This window comes from Anarhichas minor, unplaced genomic scaffold (assembly GCF_050575085.1).
Source record: "Anarhichas minor isolate MPS153535 unplaced genomic scaffold, ASM5057508v1 ptg000029l, whole genome shotgun sequence".
Lineage (NCBI taxonomy): Eukaryota > Metazoa > Chordata > Actinopteri > Perciformes > Anarhichadidae > Anarhichas > Anarhichas minor.
This window is the reverse complement of record NW_027466475.1, coordinates 2,716,767-2,742,515: the sequence shown is the minus strand read 5'-3', so window position 1 is coordinate 2,742,515 and position 25,749 is coordinate 2,716,767. Positions and strand designations below refer to the sequence as shown.

General features: G+C 44.3%; 1 protein-coding gene across 1 annotated transcript; it reads left to right on the top strand.

Annotated features, from left to right (window-relative positions):
• The first annotated feature begins 1,091 nt into the window (after window positions 1–1,091).
• On the top strand, window positions 1,092–25,209 carry LOC142964020 (sprouty-related, EVH1 domain-containing protein 2-like). The gene is made up of 6 exons (XM_076104118.1): window positions 1,092–1,488; window positions 14,923–15,115; window positions 15,208–15,376; window positions 15,936–16,000; window positions 20,659–20,817; window positions 20,955–25,209. The coding sequence occupies exons 1-6, from the start codon at window positions 1,463–1,465 to the stop codon at window positions 21,738–21,740; spliced, it is 1,398 nt and encodes a 465-aa protein (XP_075960233.1). The 5' UTR covers window positions 1,092–1,462; the 3' UTR covers window positions 21,741–25,209.
• Window positions 25,210–25,749: the final 540 nt, after the last annotated feature.

Sequence of the window (25,749 nt, the reverse complement as noted above, 5' to 3'; positions counted from 1 at the left end):
ATGTACAGTCCAATGTTTTACAGTGATGTGTTTTATGTATTTAAGTATTACTGTTATAATGCAGTACTTTGGTCCACACGTTTCCTCCAGAGATGTAGGACGTCTGATCGACCAGCTGGGGGCGCTACACGTCCGCAGTGTTACACTAACAAGTGTTCAACCTGAAAAACAATACTGGCAACTGTTGAGAGCAGGAACATAAAGTCTGTCAGCACTCAGCCAGAAAAACAAAAGTGTCTAATCATCTGACTCCCCCGCACTTTAGAGATCAATCGGTGTTTCACAACGTCTGGATCCTCGGAGATTAACAGTCGGCGGAGAGGATCTCAAAGATACGGAGGTAACATGTTAACTAAACCACAAAATCCCTTTCATCTGGTTTCTTTCATCAGACGTGAACTTTGTTCTTTTTTCTTCTTCTTCGAGTTATTTATTGAAATGATCATTAAATTTATATTTTAATCAGCAGAAGAGTTCAAATAACCAACTCCAAGATAATAAAATAATAAGCTTTTACTGTGCCTGTGTAATGTATAATGTGTATAACGCGCTGAGGTTACTTTGTGGTGTTTCTTTATTTACTGCAATATATGTACAAAACATCCCAAAAGGAACTTTTTAACATTTCCACTGAGAACAAAGGTGACATGTCCGGATTTGAAATCAAGGATCCGGAGAAGGGAAAAGAGGGAGGGGGAGAAGGAGGGGGGGGGGGTCGTTTATCAAGGGCCCCTACGGCTCGTGGGCCCTCCACCAAAATGTAGACCGACGTCACCGCTTCCGCCCTGCACCCCCCCCCCCCCCCCCCCCCCCCCCCCCCCTCTCTCTCCCTCCTCCTCCCTCCCTCCCCCGGCGTCGTTGGAGCTGCTCTGCTGCCTGCAATCCAACATGGAGTAGAGAGAGATGGGGCTCTAGCGGGGCCACCCCTCGGTAACAACAGCGACGACGCGCTTCTCCTTTTTTTCCTTTTACGCACAACTGGAACCGGAGTCGTCGGTGACAAAACATGCGCTTGAGGACTTAAAAAACGCAGCGTGTGCCTTGTGTGTGTCCGTGTGTTTTGGGGGTGGGTGGGAGGGAGGGGGGTTGTAGCGAGGAAGAAGAGCTGGATTCGGCTACTAAATAGTTTTTTATGGTTCACGGTTCCTCACGGAACGCGACGGGCTGGTAAAGTTATAGGAAATCTGCGATCCAGAAGGAAACCCAGAAGAAACTGTGTGGCTTCAGGGGAGTGTGTGTGTGTGTGTGTGTGTGTGTGTGTGTGTGTGTAGGGGGGGGGGGGAGAAAAGTGAGGAAAAAGGAAGACGGAGGCACAGCCAGAGAGCCCGACACTCGCACACAAAGGCGCAAAGAGGGGGAATTTATGCGGAATTGGAGACCGGATCGGAGGCGCTTCGGTGGAAGAATGACGAGCGAAAAGTGTGCAACCTCCGCGGTACATTACCTGAGGTGAAACGAGAAAATGATAGAAGAAACACACCCAAACGAGTAAGTACACTGGCTCAAAGATTTCTCTCTACAGCCGTCTCTCTCCCCCCCCCCCCCCCCCCCCCCCTTCTTAGTGCCTACAAGTTGGAGATGATCGGGGCAACTTGCTGGAATGTGCAGCCTTTAAAAACTCCCCCTTTATAAAAGCTGCTTTTCATGTGTGTGTTTCTGCATTTATTTTAATGTCATCCACTCGGGATTTGGTGCTTGATGCTGCTGTGAAGTAATGCATTGACAGTGCTGTGGAAGAAGGTTTTTGTACCCAGCTTGGTGTACAGACTAGTCTCGAGAAAGGCGAGAGAGAGGGAGGGAGGGGGAGGAGGGGAATACGCGTGGGTGGATCGGAAACATTTTCTGAAAGGATCTGTAAAGCGAGAGAGCAGGCCCTGTTGCAGCGTAATTTAGAAACTCTAAACACGCCCCGAAGTTACACCTTTTATAAATACACGAGCGCGAGCTCACGCACCTCTCGTGTTTGTGCGTCGCTCGGTAAAAGAAAAAGGAGGAGAGGAAAAGCCCCGGCGGCGTTTTTACAGAGGCAATGTCGCCTCGTTATTTGGCCACATCTGTGTGTTTCCTTCCAACCGGAGGGAGGGAGGAGGGGAGGGAGGGAGGGGAAGTCTCACAGGATATGAGATATCCGATATGCCTCATCCGCCATCTCTTTCTCAATCGCCCTCATTTGCATAACCTACCGCGCTCCATTCATAAAAATACAGACAGCGATCACAAACGACGACTTGGACCGACACAAAAAGAACAAAGTCATGTTTTAATCCACGTCTGTTTGTCTGTTCCTCTCGCGGATCGTGAAGCTGATCTTTGTTCTTATATAGAGCGCGTGCAGGCCGGACCGGTTTAAACGGCACCCATAGGCCTATAAGGACGCGCTGCACAGCTTAAAATTAGCTCCACGGAGGACGACGCCGGAGGCTCCTAATCTCTTATATATTTATATATATATGTATCTATACATATTTATATATAGCCGACCTGTTAAAGCAAACACGAGCGGACCGCCGGGTTTAAAACACGTCTGCAGACTAAAATCAATCTTTTAAATATAGGCTGAAAATGAAAAATGTGCGAGAACCATTTAAATGATTGTTTTTTACTACTCCATTAGAGTTTATCGACAGCTCGTGTCTGTCTGTCGGTCTGTGCACGGGGAGGAATGCCTGCCTTGCAGATCTCTTTTGGTGAAAGGGCGAAGGGCACCGGGGGGGGGGGGGGGGGGGGGGGGGGTGACGCTGCTCATTCATAAAAAGAAGAAGAAGAAGAAGTCCTCTAACCTTCATTCATGCTCCGGTGGCCGCATTGGGCTGCATGAAGCTGGGCGTGTGTGAGCTCTGTCCCTCCGGTCTCATGAGGGGGGGGGGTCTTTTCACACGGCGTGGTGTGTGCAAATTGGGCCACGCCCACCGCGTGACGGGCGACTGACTTCCGCTAACAAAACAAAAGCTTTTTGTCCTCATGATAATGTACTTTTAAAAGAGAAATATCGTTCCATTGACCACCACGTAACGTTACAACAACAACATAGCAATGACTTTTAGTTGCATAGACAAGAGAGTATCGTTGAACCGCGTTACTGATTTAATTTCCCCAATCTCATCGTCTAATCATGTTTATTAACAGTTATTTACCGTTCAATATAAACTGAAATCTTTATTCTTCTGCAAAGTCAAAGTTTAATACATGCACCGTAGAAATGAATCTTAATTAGCTCTGATGCTAATATGCATAACTGACTTATAGACGAGTGTGTAACATGATGACAGAGACGCTCGAGCAGCTAAAGGGGCAGAGAGCAGCTCCTTTTACAGGGTTTCTAGCAGAGCCGAGTAGTTTTGCATGTAAAATGCACCAATGCATGGAAAATATTTAATGTTTTTGACGTGCCTTTGCTAAGAATAGAAGCAATATTATGGATCAAAGCCATTAAAAGGCAGATCAGGGTCCTGGTGGTCCTGAAGGCAGCAGGGGTCTCTGCAGCGAACACGTTGTGTCTGCTAGCTGTAGCTAGCTAGGTGATGAGTGAGTTAGCGCTGAGTGATTCATAGTTAACTAAATAATATTGGTTTTGTTCACAGCGCTAACTCACTCACTCACTAGCTAATGTTAGCAAACAGAAAAGTACTAAAGTGGGAGCTGCTTCTTTTAGGACCACAAGGAACCTCCATGTAGCGTTTTAATGGTCTAGATCAGGGGTGTCAAACTCATTTTCACTCCGGGCCACATCAGCATCACGGTTTCCCTCAAAGGGCCGGTTGTAACTGTAAGACTGTATAACTGTAACTACTCCTAACATATTGTTAAATAACTCTCTGCATTTGATTATTGTTTATTCAAGTGTAAAAATATTGTATATGCAGTTATATAAATGTAAAATGATATTTAAGCACATTTCTGTTATTATAACATAAATAATTTTAATTTAGGGTTAAGAAACCCACATTACTCTATCAAAGATCAAACTTTTAAAGAAAATAACAAAGACAAATATCATCAAACACAAGTTATTACATTAACTTTGTTCAAAGCTATTTTTGTCACCTCTCTGCATCACTAATGTCCCCGCCGTCGTCCCGTGCATGGCAGCTACATCCAAGAGCTCCTCACTGAGAGTCAGGTCTGCCTTGAGCCTCTTACAAACACTGATAGATGATGTATCTCGTCTCTTAGCTAGCTGTGTTGTTAGATTGCTGCTAGTTCCTGAACTCGGTCTGCGATGGTGTTTCTTCACAAACTGACATTTGTAAAAGTCTGTATCTGAGCTCACCTGCTCACATACCTTTAGCAGCACTGGGCTGTAGCTTCTGTAAATATATTCTGCTGTGATTGCAGTCTGCCTTTTAATTCTTGGACAATTTTATGTTTTTCTTGGAGGCTAAATTTTGCTCCGTGTTTGGTGTCAAAATGCCGACGTGAATTGTATCCTTCTTCACCGACACGCATCATAACACAGAAGACAGACCCGTTTTTCTCCTTCAAGCACAAACATGTATTCACTTTCCCATCTTAAATTACATTTTCTTCCCTCTGCATCAATTTTTCTCTTCGTGGACATTTTGGGATTATTTGTCGATCTTTTTCAACTCAATCACTTGTTGGAAAACCTCTTTACGGTCTGTTGCCTCTCCTGTCCACCTGTTTTAAAAAAAAAAGGTAATAACTAATTAACCATATTGTTACCAAGTGACTGTTAGGACAAGTAATCAATGTCCAGCCACGGTGATAATACTTCACAACTTTCTATCTCATAATTTCGACCATGGGGATATTTTTATTTTCAAGTCTAACTTTACATTTTTTTTCCAAAATATTTTTGCTGGTGGATTCGCGGGCCACATAAAATGACGTGGCGGGCCGGATTCGGCCCGCGGGCCTTGAGTTTGACACGTGTGGTCTAGATCCATAATCTCCTCCTGATTTTGTCAAAGGCACGTGACCCGCTTGGAATATTAAACATATTCCAGACACCTTCTTTTTCAGTTGGTGCAGTCCAAAGCAGTTTTGCACCCTAAATGCGCGCGTCTAGTAATGTTAGTAGACAAGAAAGCCGTCTATATTCAGACTGTGCTCAACTAAAACAGCAATCAGTCAGTGTAATAAATGCATTTTACAGAATCACATGTCATTGGCCTCCTGTCACTTAGCTCGGCCAGCTAACAGCTAAAAAAAATGTTCAGAAGAAGAGTATATTAAGACTTATTGAAACTGTGTTTCAAAGTAAAAGTGTGTTACTGTAATTTCTTAACGGTAAAAGAACATTTGGTTTAAATGTATTTCAGATGCAGTGGTACACAATTGTCAGCTTGATTTGTCGTTGTTTTGCATTGCACGGTAAATTTCGACATTTCGTTACAGATGTATTGTGAAATTGGACAGTCACCCAAAAGACGTTTATCGTCTTATTACCGGAAAGAGAATTGAATCATTGCGCAGCGTTATCTGCTAGTTTGTGTGTTGCGGCTTTCTTATCAGAAATAAACGCCCGCTATCAGATGAAGGCAGGGTCGGGAAATAAAAAGACACACCTTTTTATACCCTTTGTGTCGTGTTAAGAGGTGCAGCAATGTGGCGTTTCCTCTTGATTGTTTAAATGTGTCACAGGTTAGATGTTTCACAACCTCGAGGGGTTTTATCGTACGTCCGTAGTGGGCTTTTTCTTTCTTGTCGGATGATGATGTACATTTGAAAGCCTCGCCTCATCAATGGACCAATCAGATTTGATGTCTCAGTTTTTCTATGAGCAGGCGATGTGATTACACACACACACACACACACGCATATTGTTTGTACGGGCCTTTTTAACGACTACATGTCCTGAACTAAACTAGCTTCAACCATCCTGTCCTCAGTTTGGTGCCTCTTTGCTCTATCCTTCTGAGGACATTTAGTACTTTTTATAAAAGCAAAAGATCTCCCTTGCACACACACACACACACACACACTGGATGTATTGATCCGGTGTGTACTGCTGCAGGGTCAGCATGTGTCAGTATTGGACAGGAGATGCCCGCTGACATTCAGCTAAGGTCAACGTAGCAACGAAATATAATCCATCCCTGAGCAACAAAAAGCGCTCATCAACAGATAACATGGCGGCGAGGCGCTAGCAGGTCTGCCTGTTCCCTCAGCGGGACTGTTCTGTTCCTCACACACGTCGCTTTTAGAACGTTAGCAGCATTTAATGGTGAGACTTTAATAAACTTGACAGGTGTGGAATGAAAAACAATGCACGATTAAACTAAACTACTTCAGAAGAAAGTTCCTTTTCTATCACAGAGCGGTGGACTCGGGTCACGTGACTCACAAATTTGATGACTCGACTTGACAAAAATCAAGAAAAGACTTGCGGCTCAACTTGGACCTTGACACCAACGACTCGTGACTTCACTTGGACTTGAGCCTTTTTCCCTTGAAGATACTTAATACTTTCCCCCCCGAGCCCAACATTTAAAAAGTATGTAATTTTAAATAGTGCGCCACGAATCAATTCATTACAGCAAGTCGACACTTAACTTTTTAAACCAAGGAGAGAACCATGAAGAGCTAACATCACATCACGGTTTGAAAAAACACATTTTGTTGACGTACAAAAACTACTCTCTGTGGTCAACAACAAACTATTTGCAGGATGCAAAACGTGCAGGTCAAAAATCACAGGCGGAGACGCAAATGGCATTAGATTTGATGATAAGCGCATTATGACTTGTTTAGGACCAGAAACTCAAAGTTTAGGACTTGAGTGCAACAACTTGAGACTTTCAAAACAATGACTTGGTCCCACCTCTCTGGTTGAGAGTGACTACATTTCCCACAATACAACATCAAGCCAGTGGACCTGGATATGTTATGCATTCATCTGTTAGTTGTTCATGTTTGTGGTAAAACTGATCACAATACAGGCTAAAGACGGCCTTTTTGTTTTCTGTACTCAAAAAGTGAGACGTGAAATGCAACATGCGTTTGAGCTGCATTGCATTCTGGTCTATTGAGGTTACAAGTAGTTTGCGTTCTATCCAAACAGTATTTGCATATATACCGTTCTAAAGAGAAGATGGTCCTGGTGGTTGAGGAAGTGAGACTTCTTCAGCAGCTTCTTCATTTATTAAACTTTATTTTAGGCCAAATGATTTTTTTTTAAAGGAGAGAAAACTGCGTGGAGAAGGAACAGAAATCGACCAGTAGTATCTTAATAACAAAGATCTATTAATATACACGTCCATACGATGATATACTGTGTATGGAGCCATAGACATGTCACGTATCACATGATACACACATACACAAAGTGAATATACATACGCCGTGCTAACAAATGAACTTCCTTTGCATTTCTTCCCCTCTCTATCTCTCTGTGTATTCCCCCTGCGCACACACACACACACACACACACACCATGTGGATCAGATCCTTGTCCACAGTGTTTCCTGTGTGTTACAGAGCAGCTCATCACTGGCTGCTATCCGGAGCCTTTATATAAAGAGCTGTTTATATCTGGAGACTAAACAATGGCCCCAGATTGTTTGCCTCTTTTTTTCCTTTTTAAAAACTAATCTCTGCTCATCAGCTGACTGGATGACCAAGATTATAACAGCTTGAGTTTTCATTCACTCCTCTGTGTGTTTCCCCTCTTTGTCACACCGAGTACACAACACTGCTGCTCATTGAGGACTCGGATTCTTCTCGCTGAATGAACTCGGTGAACTTTCACTCCTCCAGGAACCATCTCGGGGTTTCTATTTGACATCACAGTACCTGGATGATTGAGTTAGATCCTCACATACAGCACGGTTAGCGTGCATGTAATGTGTGCGTGCGTATGTTGACTAAAACTGGTGTTAAGTACAGTACGGGACTGTCGGAGCAAGAGCTTTTATAATGCCGCTGTTCTTCCACCGATGCTACATTTTTACATTTGGAAAAAAGGAGATCATTTTGTAGGACGTGTTATAACGTTGACAACGTCTATTCATTCTGTTTGAAGACGGTATTTCTGCACAGTTGCAGCTAAAGATCAAGCTACTCTAATGAAACATTTCCAATCATTTCTTAGCGTTGTTAAGCCCAAAAGTCAAGATTTTCAATAATTTCCAAAATCCACAACATGTTTTTATCCAGCAAAACATTCTGCTTCAATATGTATTTGTTAGCGTTTAGTTTTTCATAAAGAATATTTTCACTGCGGTCCAGCAGCAATCTAACAGCACCACTTCTCCGAGTTTTTAGGATGGTAACGTCATGAAATACGACGTCAGACATTTGAAGCTTCATTCAAAAACCTTCAAATACAAACATTTAAAAAAGACATTTGGTACGGCTTTCTTGTAAAACGTTGACCCACTGTCAAACAGCACTCTCACTTCTAGTTCTCAGTCAGAGATTCGCGGACATTTGAAGTTATTTCAGACGGATGTTCTCATGTTAAAATAAAAACAAATCCTGCAACACGCAACAGGGAACGACTACAGGCTATTTAAAAAGTGACCGCAAATAGCATCAGGAAGCGTTGCAGCCCGTCATCTGAAATGGTAAATACACCGGCCCGGTTAGACCAGGGAAGCCCTCACACAACAGTCTTCCTAGTGTTCATCATGCAAATACTTTTCAGTTGGTTTGGTGCCCTGAGGCAACCACAGGTCGTCCAATTACAAGATAAACCATTGATGTCCTGACAGTTTATGGAAACACGGACTACCTGATGAAACACCCCGAGGTCGCCGCGCATCACCTACATCTGATCCACAGCGGTAAGCCTCGCGCACTATAAGAGGATATGAGGCTTTATACACGGTCTGGTTTGGCTTCTAAGTCGCTTGTAAGAGGTTTAGAAACAATTAGCTTATTTTCACAAGTGGTTTCCAGCTCGATGGCGATGGAGGGGCGGCAGAGGCGACGCCACTGGGCCTTGAACGTTACAACACAGTTGTTTTGAACCACACATATCGCAGTATGCCAACTTCTTTGTCCTTAAAAAGGCACAAATAATACACTGAAGTTCCACAGGTACTTGATTCAGAGAGGCCTTGCTCCCATTTAGACTTTTTAGCACGTTATTGTAGACCTGACAACAATAAATTGATGCTATTTTTCTCCCAAAGAAATAAATAACTATGATTAGGTCTGAACTTATTTGTGTTGATGGGAAGTTGACGTCCCACCAGCAGCCTGAGTCTCGGGGGGCATCACTCCATTAAACTGCAGCTGATCGACAGGAAGCCGATCACACTTCCCCCCCGGAGCCTCCGGGATCAATAGTGGTGAATGAACTCTCCTCACCCCACCGCTCTGTCTCTCCTTACGCCCTTTAGGCCCTCACTTTATGTGAAGAAATGTTGCCTTCTCTGTCTCAAATCCGTGAAGCCGCACTGTTTGTAACGAGAGCAGGAGAGTACATTTTTCAATTATCTAATGATTTATGTAGTCGATAAAAGGTCAAACAGATCCGGTAAAAGCCCAGACACACTAAACCAACATCAAAGAACTATCGGTGACAAAGGCCAAACTGTCGCCTGTGTCTTGGTGAAACAGTTGCACTCAAACACGCCACAAAGACGACGGTCAACGGCCAGCTAGCCGTTTACCGACTGACCTGACATCAGTGTGTCAGGGCCTCAAAGCCTTAATAGAGACGATAGTTTAAAAATGATCCAGAGACATTAAATTATGATGTGAAACAGAGAAAACCTGATAAACCACATTTTAATCAACTTTACGTTCCTGCACTACTGCTGTGAAACATGGTTCAGTGCATCAGAAGCACCAACCAGTAATGAAATAATCCCGTTTGTGAAGCACCTTACAGACACTTCCTGCTCCCTGCAGACCGGGCGTGTGTGTGTGTGTGTGTGTGGTTCTGTTGATCGGTCAGAGGTGCGGCCGGTCTTTCCTTATCAGAGGAAGTATAGCCGCCCTTATCACACATGGCTGCCCTCACTGGCCCTTTTATCTGCCACACATGAGCTGGATTCCAGACCTGATAACCAGACCCCCTTTTTACTGTTTTATTGCAATATTGCCAGACGCAGAGCACGTCAGGTATTTGCAGGGTCCAGCTCACTAAGTGGCACTCCTAATAGTGTAATACTCTAAAAGAGGATGCATTTAAAAAGTTCCTTTGATCGTAAATACGGACAGAATGTGGCTCACAAATGAAGTCAACAAATGGAATGGGGGGTTCATTGACGGAGCACTGGTGTGACTTGGCAGGTGATCAGCAGGTGTGCACTCCACCCACAGCTCATTTCCTCCATTGTGACACAGACTTGTTTGCGAGGTGTGGACCGGGCATAAAAATAGAAAGAATAGAGAAAGGATGCGTCAAGCTGAGCAGTGAACCGAGGAAACCTCTGTTACCACTTTGTTGTTTGCAACTCATTTACAGAGCGAGACGGTTCATTTGAGCTGATGTGGCAGATCACTTCTCATACAGCGCTGCTGCTATTTTTAATTCAGTGTATTTTGTAGTAATCCCACAAAAGTGAATCATATGTAATAACAGTGAACCAGGAAGTATAAAGACCGCAAACACTGGTGGAGAGGATGTGGACGGGGGAAAAGCAAACAAACAAAAACTGGTCTTTCAGCCAGGAGACAGCAGTCTGTCACTGATGATTTATGTGTCACGTAACTACTGTACTTAAGTAGTAATCTTTTCCTAAACTTCCTTTCCTTTTGTTGAAGCAGCTATAACCAAAAGATTTCAGATCAACAATGGATCACATGACTCCATGTAACCCTACAGAGCATTATCACCTTTATTTAGGGAAAGAAAGCTCTAAAAGAACACCGTACGCTTCCAGAACCAGGACTTTGTGGTTGGAATTATCTTCCAGAACGTTGGTGAAATATAAACTAGCCTGGAGCTTTGTACACCAGCTACTATAACAAAACAACAGCAGTTTATATTAGCCGACACGGCTCATCTACAATCGCTTTGGGCAGCAAAACAACATGAAGTTAAAGTTTTCTCCCTTTTGTTCTGCTGAGCTGATCTGTGACTCAAATCCGTGATCTGATCATTTGAGAAGTGCTTTTGTCTTTAAACGCACTCTGAGTAGCTGATCATTGTGAATCCACTGGACAGGCTGCTCTCATCCAGCATTAGGAGCAAAAGCTACAAGAAATAACGCGCCGCAATTCATAAATATCCCACGAAATGAATGTGTATGATATCCACGAAATCATGAATGAAACTTAAGTCGTCTTTTTGCTTCAACATAACTGATTATTTCACAATATATTCTCAAAAGTTTGGTTTCCTAAACCTAGTTTAGGAGTTTCCTGTGAAGACGGACTTTTATTTTGAAAGGACGACATGTAACAGGAGCATATTGACACGTGTTGCTGGCTTTTTTCGTGTGTGTGTGTGTGTGTGTGTGTGTGTGTGTGTGCCAGAATGTGTTGGTCACTCCCAGGTGTATTAAAGTAGCGTGTTGTGGCCGTCTGTGTGTTCCAGCCACAGATTACAGGTCTGTGGCCACGAGACGGCCCAAAATGTGACAAGTTCATCTCAGAGAGCCGATAGCCGGTGTCGCCTTTCTTAAAAAGCACATGTGCTTATATAGCACAGAGTTTTTTGGTGTTATTTCTGTACGTGGGGGGACTAGACGATGTGTGAGAACGGTGGTCGGACATTTCTTTTGTTCACTGTCAGAGCTGCTCCGGAGGCAGAAAAGCTACAACTTCCGACAGGAATTCAACGTCTGTTTAGTGGTTTTCTCGCCGCAATAGTTGTCAGATGAGGCTAAGTGGCATGCGGACACAACTAACACCAACATCATTCAGACTATAGGGCCGTCCTCCACCAGAGACATTCCTAGTCATGAGTCAACACTGTTGTTTCAAGTTCCTCCACAAAGATTCACACAAAAGCACCAGTTTAAATCTTGAGATGTGCTCATAAGCTTCTTAGAAATAAGTCGTTGAGCATGACAAAAGCATAAAAGAAAGAAATCTTAGATGACTGAGACCGTTACACATGGCTCGCAAGTTTATTTCAAGAAGAGTCTTCAGAATAACCAGTTTGTTTTTATATCATTTAAACATGTTTCCATCAACAGCGACGGCTTTTCAACCAATATGAAAGTACAAAATAACGGCTCTTGCATAGCAGCATTGAACCAGCCATTTCACCCTCACTCCAACACCTAGCAGCGTAACGTTAATTATCATATTCATTATTATAAAAAGCCGGTTACCAGAAGCCTCGCGGGCCTTTTTTCACCACTGTGGCCTCTGGCTACAAACTGTAACTCATTCCTTTCAAGATCCTGAAATAAAGGAATTATAAATAGATCGCTGACATTTTCAATTTCTATTATTTCTTTTGTTGCCATTCAAGTTTCCCACGTGGCCGAAAAAGGACCTGAATGACTTTTTGCCTCCGCCCATCGCGGTCTGATGAATGATCCACACTGAGGCTCCAGTCCAGCTCTCACTCCTCCAGTTAATCTCGTCTGTTTTAGTGTGTGTTCACAGCCCGAACACAACAAACCTTTAATATCTGAGTGGAAAAGTCTTACATTTGATGAAGTGGATTCAGAGGAAGTGTGTGTGTGTGTGTGTGTGTGTGTGTGTGTGTGTGTGTGTGTGTGTGTGTGTGCGTGCGTGTGCGTGCGTGTGTGTGTGTGCGTGTGTGCGTGTGTGTGTGTGTTTACACCAAAGCTCAAACATTGAAGCAGAAGCTGTCGTTGCTTTTCAGTGCGATCTGTTTGTCTGCTGTCCGTCATTCAGTCGGTTTTATGAATGTGTGTGGGCGGGAGCTGGTGAACCAGTTTTGCCACCTGTGTGTGTGTGTGTGTGTGCGTGCGTACATCAAATCCCTGGGACTGTACATAAACTAATTATATAACAACACCTCTCTCTCTCTCTCTCTATCTCTGTGTCTCTTTCTCTCTTCATCCCCCTCTCGCCCACACACACACACACACACACACATGCACGCGCTTCGATGGAATACACAAAGGTACATCCTGTTATTGTCAGATAAATCATGTGGATTGTGTTCACTGTGTCCCTGTGAGGGTGGTGGCTGTCACACTAATGCTCCAGAATGTCTCCTATTTTACCGTTTAACTCCGTCGTGTCGTCTCGTGTTGGAGCCGCCGACCGGCTGCAGAGACTAAACTGTAGCCGTGTTATCTGAGAGTCCGCTGGTGTCTCATCTGCTGGTATAACAAGCTGGTGTGTGGCTGGAAGCAGATCACCGAGGTCTAAGGCTCACGGAGCTGCAACTAATGATGCTATTCATTGTCAATGCAGCCGTGAAGTGATTGATAATAAGTCTGTAAAATGTAACAAAATGGTGAAAAAACGCCCACCGACGCCTTCAAATTGCATGTTTACGATAATATCAAACCTCACATTTGTCTTTCTCTTTGAATAATAATGTGTTCATTCACAAAATCCTTTTATTTTAGTTCTCTCTGTCTTTATAGTCTCGCACGCTTATAAAATAATCTAGTTAAAGTGTTTTTGTAGCTCACAGCAAACATTTTAAAGCACTTTTAACAAAGTGCGGCTTGGAGGAATGACGTACATAATTAATCCGCATGACTGAAGGTTGCAGCGAGTAATCGTTTTTGGCGTCGGTACAGATCAGAGATAAGGAGACAGTTTGCGTTATACGACCTTTTATGAAGAAAAATCAACTGACTTATAAAAAAATTGCAATAATTTGTGTGAAAACCCGAATCAGAGACGTAACGCAGCATGAAATACTGAATCTAATGTTATAACTTGCATGCATATCAAATATCTGATAAAAGCGCCGCTTGGATTATTATTTTTCCTGCAGCAAAAGAAAAACAATATTTGTTTCTGTACAGAAACGTAACTTTGCTCCGAGTGTTTTATTTAAAAGACAAATTGCGAATTTAGTGACTTATTTCTGTTATAACGAGTTCATTAGATGAATGTGAAGTGGAGAAACTTCACATTCACAGTTTTGTGATTTTACTTGATGAGAGACTTTTAAAGTTATGACAGTTTGCAGAATAGGTGTGATTATTTATTTATATATATATATATATTACATATAATATATCCATTTCTTAATTATGTGGCATTTGATTTGAGAAATATAAAGTATTCTCTGTTGTTTGCATTTCACAAAAATAAATGATAATAAAACGTGTGTCTGACGCGGTTATGTGAGTCTCATATTGATATATGTTGTTCTTCAGTTGATGAAATGAGCATCTGAGGATGAAGTTCTCTTCTCGGTGAAGTTGTGAGGATACAGGAAACACGGAGCCACGCTCACATTAAAGTGTGAGGGCGGTTTTATTCGTGCCGGAGCGACACCTCCCACCTCGGCACAGCGAGGACCGGCCGAAGTCGTGACTTTGAGAGACGCCCTCAAACATTCTGCCGCTGTGTGAATGCAGCGCTATAATAAACTCGCTCTTTACGCTCCGCCAGGAGAATTCAGATTTAGGTTTGCAGGATAAGTAGCTTAGTTTTCACAAGTTGAGGTCGGGATGAAACGGTCGCTGCGGAAGAATCTTTGTTGCTTAAAAAGAGTTTTTGCATTTTGTGTAAAATATTTGTTCCAAGGCTAAAATACACACAGTGACTCTCCTACATGTTGGTTAAAACCTCCTTTGCTCTTCTTCGTGCGCTCATTGGTAGCCGACATGTTTACAGGCGTCACTCACGCGTCCCAGCGTTTAGATAACGGGTCGTTATGTGGAAGCGGAGCGTGCAGCCTCCAGCTCGGTTAAATAGAAATGTGAAGGAAATTCTGCGGGTTGCACGTCAGATACGGAGACGCCCTCCCAGGTCTTATCCTGCGTGCTAATGACCGTGAAAACAGAATAACGTTAAGCTTTTCTTTTTATATTGGATAGTTGAATATAAAAACGTGCACTTCTCAGCTGTCCTGCTAATATCTGTCTCCCTCTTTCTCGTCCCTCTTTGCAGTGACAGCTACATCGTGCGTGTGAAAGCGGTGGTGATGACGCGGGACGACTCGAGCGGCGGCTGGCTGGCCCAGGACGGGGGAGCTCTGAGCCGGGTCGGCGTGTGCCGCCTGCTGCCGCCGGAGCTGCCGGCGGTGCCGACCTCCGGATGCTCCCAGTTCCTCATCCGCGGCGAGCGGCTGAGAGACAAACAGGTGAAACACACCGACCATAAAGGAAAGCGCGTCAAAGTTCATTTAAGGATGAGGACTAGAACATTTATACGTTTTTCTTTAACTTCAAACAGGTGATTCTGGACTGTCCGATGAGGAAGCACCTCGTGTACACCATAGCAACGCCCACATTTCACCATTGGAAGGTAGAGGACAGGAGGTGTGGCCTGTCCTTCCAGAGTCCAGCGGACGCCAGAGCGTTCGACAGAGGGGTTCGTAAAGCCATCGAGGACCTGGCTGAAGGTACGGGGACCGACTCAACCGATGCACGGAGAGACGAGTCGAGCTTTAAGCGCCGGGTTTATTCTGTTCGTTGCATCATTCTCGTACAAACAAAATGTAGTGTGAAGAAGCTGGAGGACGGACAAACGTGTAACCTGCAAAATGCCTCAAACCGACATCTGTAAAGCCCAGGAGGGATTGTAATTAACTGTAAACTCATATCTCATATTCATGGACTACTTAAGCCTCGTAAATAAGGAAGTCAGGTATTAAATTCATTATAATTAAAAAACGAAGGTTGAATATCCTGTTAAAGATTTGATTAGGCTGCAAAATATAAACTAAAAATGTATTTTTTCTTGAAGCTCTCCTGCTTCTAAAGCATCCAAAAACGAATTGACCACCTTAATAAAATGAAGTGAACTATGAACGTGCAGGCCGTGATTACATCATTTTCTCACGTAACCGAGCCGTAAACTCCACTGAGGTTTATATCACCCGAGTTACGGCAGATGTTTTTGTATCATGCGTCCAGGGACGTGTATGTCTCTTGAATTAAAGGATGATTTCTTCTCTGCAGGCTCCACAACCTCCTCCACAGCACTCCAGAATGAGGGCGAGCTGGGCGACGACGACGTCTTCACCGTAAGCATGTTTTTCTACGCCTAGATTGAGTGTCGATAGAGCGGCTACAATGTTAGCATAGCCGAGCACCGATCAATCCGAACTCCATTCAGAAAACAACCATTTTTAAAGTTGTCATCTTGCAGCCAGACCTGACAAAGCATGAATTCAGACTTTTTACAAATCGGCATCATGATTCAGTTACTTCGGCATCCTTTTGATCCGCTTACTGCAATTAAATCACAGCTAAATCTGTTTTATTTTAAGACTCGTACCGCTGACTTGTGGCTTGCAAGATGCAGTGAATACAGCTTGGTGAAATTTAGATGAAGTTATGAACCCAGACACGACGGCGTTTGGTTTTCTGACGTATCTGATGACTTCCACAACACGTACAAAGCAGCAATAGCGTTTATTTACAGCCGTGTTTGATGAAACGTTTGCAGCAAACTCAACTGCATTGAAGATGAAGTACAACGACACACTGATCCAACATTCATTTAAGTATTTCTTTCGTTCACGTAGCAGAACGATTTTCCCCTCGGCCCCTCACTCAGCGTCCCCTTTCTGTCACATATACCTGGTGTGTGTGTGTGTGTGTGTGTGTGTGTGTGTGTGTGTGTGTGTGTGTGTGTGTGTGTGTGTGTGTGTGTGTGTGTGTGTGTGTGTCAGGGCCTCTCTACCTTAACTTAGCAGGAGGACCCACTCTGTAACCTGACACCAGGAGCAGCAGGCAGGGTCACAAGGTCACTTCCTGTATCCCACCACCTCGCTCTCTCCTAGCGACCTCCCCCCTCCTCCTCCCCCCCCCCTCCTCATCACCCACCCTCCCAGTTGAGAGCCGCCACCAAACTAGCAGCTGTTTCCCAGCTTAGTGCGGGGCTGGTGATTTACGAGAGGAAGTGCCTCGTGGTTCATCTTTGACTCGAGCTGTCTGTAAGGGCCAAGACTAATAGGTGCTCTGCTGGGAGTGTACAGCCACCACAGAGACGCATACAAACACACGGGGGGGGACAATCCCTCAGCCGGAGGAAATAAGCAGCTTTTTAGTGCAACAAATCTGAGGCTTTTCTTTTGTATTTGTGCTTAAGAAGCTGCCGTATTCACCCAAAATAAGATTAAACTGCTCACTTCTTAAGCTCCATAGGAGCTCATAATTACACAAATAGTGAGACACCCTCCATATTTCTATTTTAAGAGTTCTTTCAAACAGAGTGCAAACGGCAGCTGTTTGAGTGCTAATGGACCTGAAACACCACAAACTAGGAGCAAACAAAGGCTAACAGGAGAACTAGTTTCTCATCACGTCTGCTTTTAAAATGTGCACTTGAACACACCACCCAGGATGACAGCTAACAGCCAGCAGGCCTGCACACACCTGCATGGGAGGAATCACGAGCCTGACTTAGGACGTTCGGACGGACGTTAAAAACAATCGTTGAAAAGTCATGTAAATGTGCTTCACAGATATCTCTATGACAGTGTTTATGTGGTTCAGTTGGGATTGACTATTGGTTAAATAATACATCACTTGACGTTACGTTGTTTTCTGTTTCGGGTAACGTCAGACTAAAAGTTTTCTTTTCGAGAATGTTCGGTCTTTATAACTTGCCTCAAAAGGCATGAAAAGTCTTGGATATTTATGGTAAAAATGTGAATGAAACCAGGTGTTTGTAATCCAAACAACACAGTGGAAACAGTTTGAACTGTCACATCATATGTGTCTGATGAAGCTGAAGTACTGGTGGAGAAAGAAAGAAGATTAATAACAATTTAAAGCACAGCGTTGCATTTTTAGTTTTCACTAAAAAGTGTGTCGAGTATATAAGATCTTGCAAAGTCAAAACAAAGGTAATTTATTTCACTCCTTCTCTAGTGGGACTCCCACACGTCTCATCTTGTCTTGTGAACCAGATTTTAACATCAACAACGTCACAATACGCGGGCGGGTGCAGCACTGCTCGTGATAATGACCTTTCCTAAAGTTAGCAGTGGCGGCAGAGTTTGTGAGGCGGGCAGTCGTGGACAGCGGGAAATGCTGCAGAAGATTTACAGCCTTTGGGGAAGGATGGTGGGGGGGTGCTAGGATGGACATACTTCCCTAAATTATTCCTCGTCCGCCGAACCTAAACTTAACCCAACCCTTCCTTCAGCACGTCTCCTCTCTGTCTCTATTTCGGCCTCATTCACAACAACAAGGGAGAGCTACTGAGGCAATTCTGGGCTCGTCCCGGGAGAGCGAGACGGGGCCCCCTGTTGAAGGATGAACCCTCCCGAGCTTTCAGTCGGGGACATGTTTGGTGTCAAAAAATAACTTGAAATGCCCTCTGTCCAGCCTTGGGACAGAGTATATAGAGGGAGGATGTCCAGAAATATAACCTCTCCCCCCCTTCAACTCTCTCTCTCTCTCTCCGTCTCTCTTGTGCAGAAAGTCGGGGCTGTGTTTTGAATTAGTTGCAGCCGCGGAGGCTGCAGAGTCAGACTGGATCTGAAACCGTATCGGCTCCCCCCCCCCCCACACCTCACCTCCCGGTAATGTCTTCTCCAGGGGGGCGGGGCCCCCGGAGCGGAGGCAGCATGTTATGTTATTTTTGGCCGGCTGCTCTGAGGGCTTTGTAAGAAAGCTGGGGGGAAATTCTCAGCATGGCGGTATCCATGTGGGGAGCTGGGTATAAGAGGATAGCTTCAGCAGACAGACAGACAGACAGACACAGACCAGATCTGGGTCATATAACTCTGGCAAATCATTCGTAGCGGAGCGCCAGATTTTGACACGTGGGGTGAAGATTTTGTCAGCTTCATAAAGTTTGAGAAAGAGTTTGTTAGGATTTCCGGGGAGGGGGGGGGGGGGGTCGATATGTTACCCGACAACAGGGAATAAATGCTGGTTTTCTTCTGACTATCATAATACAGCGATGATTAGATGACAAAGTGGTACAGTTATTGTAAAAGTAATTTCGGAAATAGAAAGTTTCAGAGCTCAATGGAGGATGCAACCATTTTACGGGACATTGTTTGTCCACAGTGACTCTGCATATTTAGGGCTGCCGATGTCGGCTTCACTCATCCAGTAAAACATCTCAACATCTACTGGATGGATTGGTACAAAATGTTGTACTTTCATGTAAAACCCCATGAGGTTGACATTTTGTAAAAACGGTCGGATGAACTGCCCTAAACGACGTGTTGCACTCGTCCCCCTCGGGATCAGTTTGTCCAATACTTTGGTTTATGGCCAAATACCTGCAAATCTAACAACATTCCTCTGGGCTTCAGCTCAGCTGTACTTTGTCTTTAGTGCCATTTAGTAAACGTTAGCATGCTAACGAGCTCAACTAAGATGGTGAAAATGTTAAACATGTTAGCAATGCCACGTGAGCATGTTGCCATGCTGGTGTTAGCATGTATCTCAAAGCACTGGGCAGCCTTCAACACATACTGTTCATTGCGAGCAATCTGAGTTTCAGTGTCTTGCTCAAGGCCACTTCAACATGCGTTCACGAGGACAAGCTGTTCCAAACGTCAACCTACTTTATGAACTGAGCTACACACACCGTTTATTTGTTTTTTTCTCTGTACAGTAAAGTTGAAGAGAATTTGGAACATTTGAACAGCTGGAATCACATGTTTGTCAGAGCTGCTGCTGGCAGAAGGATCTCATGTAAAATGGGCACGAAACAGCACTTCTGTGGTTATTTTAACCCAAACGACGATCTTTTCCTCAACCTGACTGCGTTTCCTGTGAAGATGGAAGTTTGTTTGAAAAGACCGTCTGCATGTAATGAGCAGAATTTGACACGAGTTTCTGACTTTCATACGTACGTTTTTATAAGATATCATACGAACCGTGTATGAGGATGCGTTGTGATTAGCCGTGTGCTACGTACAACACAGCTTCCTCTCTCCATCATATCTTCCAAAAGATGAAGACGGTTCTTCTTCTCACACACAAACACCTGCGCCCCTTTTTATTGGGTCAGACACACCGTGAATATCTCACCTATAGACACACACACACACACACACAAGAGAGGAGGGAAGGTGGAATGTGTAGAAAGTGAGATTGAGGGAAGGAGGACAGGCTGTTGGGGGAGAAGACTCGGGAGAGAGAGAGGCCAAAAAAAAGGCAATACTGCAAAAAGATCTGTGTGTACAGAAAGGCTTTTTGTTTTTTATATTTAAGTTTGTCACCATTTTCATAAGCAGAAGGCCCTATACACTCATCAGTTAAAACTAATGTTCATCAGATAAATTCTACCTTCATTGAGGTTGTAATGTTCAGTTTTTGTGGAGGTCCTGTCGGATCATTTTGGAGGCTGCAGATACACCGAGGTGTTTCTAATATTTTGTCCACCCCATTAATATTATCGAGGGCCGCCCTACGCCTCATTTGAATTTTAGTTTCATAACTACGATGTTTTCTTAGTGACCGTTGCAGATGTTTTTACGGCAGATGTTGTTTATAAAAGTTTAACTCGCACACCAAGATCCAAATGTGGATCAAGTGACCCGAAAAACAAAGCTCACGCTTCCTGTTTTCCCCAATCAGAGCTGCGGTGAAGGCTTCCTGTTTTTGTTTGTCCAATCATGGCGTCCTCTCGCACTAACTTGTTTGTTTGGCGTATCCAATCAGAGAGCAGCTTTTCAGCCGGCATCCTGTGTTTGTTTGTGTCCTTCAGAACACCACAGACAGCTCGTCTAACTCCTCCCAGAAACTGGAGAGCTCTCTGCAGCCGCACGAGTCCTCGCCCCTTCCGCAGAGACACAAGTGCATGCTGGGACATCGCCACGACCTCCATGACCCCTACCGGCTCTCAGACCACCACTTCATGGACCAGGTGAGACAACGAACGTCTGGTTTCAGCACACGGCGATGCCAAGAGAGTGTGAAAAAGTCCTGATTAAGATATTTTTAAATTCAATTCCTTGTCGTTGTTTTTCCCGTGTTTAAGTTTCCTTCTGTCTTTCTCTTCAGCCGTTGTCTCGGCTTCCCCGTCACGTCACCTTCCAGGACGACGAGGAAATCGTCCGCATCAACCCTCGGGAGCGCAGCTGGGAGCGAACCACCGAGCGCCACTATGGACGCCCGTCGGATCGCCCCTGGCTCAAGGGCTACGAGGACTACCGGCACGCCACTGTGCGGGACAAGTTCATCCAAATGGACGACTCTGAGTCCTACGTCCACTTTGCCAAGACGGAGGCGCAGAAGCACGACTACACCTACCCGCTGGCGCCGGCCCTGTCGCCCTCAGACTCTGACCCCGAACTCGGACCCTTGAACAAGGGCCACGGCGGCTCGTATCGCCAGGGCTTCCCCTCCGTGGTCTCCGCCCAGCCCCGCTCCTTCCTCCCGAGCTCCTCGCCGTCCGCCAACGGCGGGAAGGGGCGGAAGGAGGACGGGTTGGAGCGCGCTCAGTGCGAGCACTGCGGCGAGGCCTTTTACATCTCCGACAACCGGAGGGGGCGGTGCCACGATGCGCCGGACCCCGTGCGGGCGTGCGTCCGGCGGGTCAGCTGCATGTGGCTGGCAGACACCATGCTCTACCACTGCATGTCCGACCCAGAGGGGGACTACTCGGACCCCTGCTCCTGTGACGGAGGCGAGGGCGGCGGCGGTGGCCGACTCGGCTCGCGCTGGCTAGCTCTGCTCTGCTTGTCTCTGGTGGCGCCGTGCCTCTGCCTCTACCCGCCTCTCCACGCCTGCCACCGGGCGGGGCTCAGGTGCGGCTGCTGCGGAGGCCGACACAAGGCACTGAGCTGAGAAATAAAACGACAGAACACCGAAACCCAACGCAAGCACAGGGAAAGGGAAGGATGGGAGGGGGGGGGAATGCACAGAGGGAACAAGTGGTCATGGCTGCTCACTCTCTTGCCTTGGTTTCTCTGGGATTCTCTACAAATTCCAGACACTGAAATAAGCCAAAAAATAAAAAAAACTGTTGGTGCATTTTCTGAACAGCCTGGGAAGATAAGCTCCCCCTCACGGCAGACAGTTCTCTCCGCTCTCCACGTGGCCATTTCACGCTCTGTTTCTAGAGAGAGCACTCTTTTTCAGGGGGCCTTTTTTTTTTTTTTTATAGCTGACCTATATGTCATGTATCACATATGCAGGTACTTTATACTTTGTACACTGATATCGGCGTCAAAGAACTTGAATTGTTTCTTTGTTCTATTTTTTTTCCCTTTCTCTCCTTTGATGTACGCGCGGCCATTTTGTTTATATTCTATTCCAATATCAGGCCGCTGAGCTCAACTCCAGCTACAAGAGAAATCAGACACTAAACCTCTTTACGTGTGTGTGTGTGTGTGTGTGTGTGTGTGTGTGTGTGTGTGTGTGTGTGTGTGTGTGTGTGTGTGTGTGTGTGTGTGTGTGTGTGTGTGTGTGTGTGTGTGGATGGTATATGTACATGCTTACAATGTGCGCCGAGGCCTTTCACTGTCTGTACTGCAGCTTATAGTACAGCTCATGTATAGAGTCCACATAGCGCTCCACCATCGACGTCTTTGTTCACAGAAACAAACGTGGTACTCGTCTTAATATCCCAAAGATTCGTGTTTTTATCCTATTTATTTTCTCACTGAATTGATCTACCAGCAAAAAAAAGAAAGGGTGCTGGGTTGTGATTCACCCACTGACTGAGACGGTGCTGTGATACTCCGGCATCCGTCTCCCAGTTCCTTCAACCAGTGCCTCAAACTATCACCTAAACCAGGAACCCACCCGGTCCGTTTCTTGTGGACGTACACTCTAAAGCGGTGTGAGCTTTTTAAAAGCTCTTGATTTCTTCATTTCTCTACAGAACCTCAGTCAGCAGTCCGTGCCACGTCAAGGACTGAAAAATCAATCAGAGATACCGTTAAAACGTGGTGCCCTTTATGCCTTAAAGTGTGGAGTCTGGCTCCAAACTCCCCCGTCCCCCCCGTCCCCCGTCCCTCTGAAGATGTCTGCTATAATGGAAAGCGCGAGCACGGTTACGGCTCCAAGCAATCTGCCTCACCACGTACTCTTATAAATTTGGGGCTAAACTATTTTTGTAATGAAAAGGAACTCGTAAAAGGCTTCTCATAAAGTGTGTAAACTAAGGACTCCAGTTTGCTTTGCGATGAACAATCAGCTCCCCTCTTTAAAGCCCCGTCCTCCAGCGGAGCCCATCAGTCACATGTGTGGAACAGCAAAGTCCTCAGCGATAGTTCATAACTAACTTAATGCGTTTGACCTCGATTCAGTTCACTGTTTTCAAGATGCTTTACAACAAAATACCCCCCCCCCCCCCCACACACACACACACACTAAAATATGTCTTATAATAGTCATTCAAATCTCCTTACTAGTGAAAATTAGTATAAAACATTTCTTTTAACCAAAAACAAATGATTAGGAATGAGATTTTGACACGTACAACATCACGACAGCAACGTAGTCTTATTTATAAAAGATGAGCCGACATGTCAAACATGCGTTGTAAAAGGAATAATCGGACACTTTAGGGCGTATATGTGACAGGAGGCGCTTAGCTTAGCTTAGCTTAGCTTAGCACTAGAAACAGGGAAATCTATCCTGGCTCTGTCCAACCGTAACAAAATCCACACGCTGGTGCCTCTACAGCTGAGTAACTTACCAAAGAAAAATGAAATGTTTTAATGCATTTTGTAACCAAAATCTGAAGTTTTTCACAATACACTCTGTTCCAATGGGAACCCGGAGGTCTTGCTAATACCTGGAGCTAATAGCTGGAATAGTCATCATCATCCCATAAGGTTCTTATACAATGGAAACGTTGTTCACTGCTCCAGTAAATAGGACGGACCTTAGATACTACTTGGCTGGCTTTTAGCTCAGCTAAGAGCCAGAAAGCTAACGTTATGCTAGCAGGATTCAAAGTCGAAAAAAAGTAAAAATAAGTTGGCAGTATTTTTAACAACAACCCTCAAATCACTATAAATGCTTTAATTAACAAAATGAGAGGCGACGTGTAGCGAATGTGAGCGATATGCGTCGGTGTAACTTACCTCTTACAGCTCGTGTGTTGCAGTCGCCCCCTTGTGGTGACCAGAGGATGAGGCAGTGGAGGACGACTCTTTTCGTATTTTTTTCTTGCAGCCAATCAGAATCGAGAACTCACCCAGACCATGGTTTAAGGGATGTTGATTGGTTAGACAGGCTAGCTGTTTCCTAGTCCATATGCTATGCTAAGATAAGCTAATCGTCTCTCGCTTTTGGTTTCTAATGTTGATAAAATATTTAGAATATGTATATATATATATGTCAGTATATATATATATTTATGTGTATATATTATATATGTGTATATGTATACATATATGTGTGTATATATATATATATAAATATTCGATCAACATTAGAGACAACTTGCTGAAACCACACTTCCATGTGACTGGTGGGCAGCGTAATGCTTTGAAGCATTAATAAAATAAATAAAAGAAGCACTCGGGTCCCATTGGAAAAGAACGGGAGTCCGAATAAAACAACAGCTGAAATGCTTGAAACAAACATCCACCCCTGATTGTTTTGCCAAGGAAATGTCACTAACTAGTTGAACTACAGAATGCCTGAGGATGTCCTTTTCCCTTCCTGTCCTGTGTACCAGTATGTCCTTGGTGTGTGTATGTGTGTGTGTGTGTTTATCCCACATCCCTTTCCCCTCTCCTGCTCCTTGATCCAGGGCTACTGGGATCAGCTGAATATGCTGTCACATAATAACACCTATCCAGTATAATCAGATCTTTAGATGATGTGATGTATCAGGGACGGGACCAATCTGATTGGGAAGAGAGAGAGTGTGTGTGTGTGTGTGTGTCTGTGTGTGGGTTCTGGTGTTTAAGTGTGTTCTCTCATGTCAGAGCCATTAACAAGTGCCTGAACGCATCCTCTTTATCTCTTTGTGTATTTAAATTGAAAAAGTTAAAGAAACGACTCCCTCTAATGAATTAGACCCATTTTTTTACGCTTAGTATTTTTACCTCTGTAAAAAAAAAAGAGCAAAAATTATATTATATATATCAAGTGTATGTTGTACATTTTTATTTCTATTTTGTTTTGTTTTTTAAATAACTTTCTAACATGTACGATGGATGTAGCTCTTGCTTTCGAGAAGGAACAGGAAGTACTTTGTAGATACTGAAGGGTGGCTGAAAGGTCTGTGAGTAAACAGGTGAAATGTGTGTCTTACCTTCCGCCTCCAATAAAACGAGAGAAAACAGTGAAACCACACGCGAGTCTGCTGCTTCATTTTACTCTCCGATTCTTTAACATCAGTGTTTCTACTGCATGCATTTATCATTACAATAGTAATGTATTCTATTAGTGCTTTAAATGTGTCAAAAGTACAATGAAATGCAACTCAAAGTTGGAGTATTTACTTGTAAACTTCAAATCCATCCCGAAGACGCCGTTGTCTGATGTCACAGACCATAAAAAAGGCAACGTAAAGTATATTAGCCAGTATTTAATTAAAGTAATACGTACTACCGTACAGTAAAACCTGTTCTCCATGTGACATGTCAAAATATGTCTGAAAGTTAACTTCTCTGCACAAAAGAAGAAAAATGTTCTCGAACTCAGCATGATAATAAAAACATGAAGAAGAAAATAGTAATCGTTAAAAAAAGATATTTAAAAGATAGAATTTGTGGCAAAAACTAGAAACGTCTCCACTCATGCTCGACCTCTCTGTGAGGCTGTACTCGGGAAAAGGGGCGAGCTAAATGCTAACGTCAGCAAACTGACAACGCTAACATGCTGATATTCA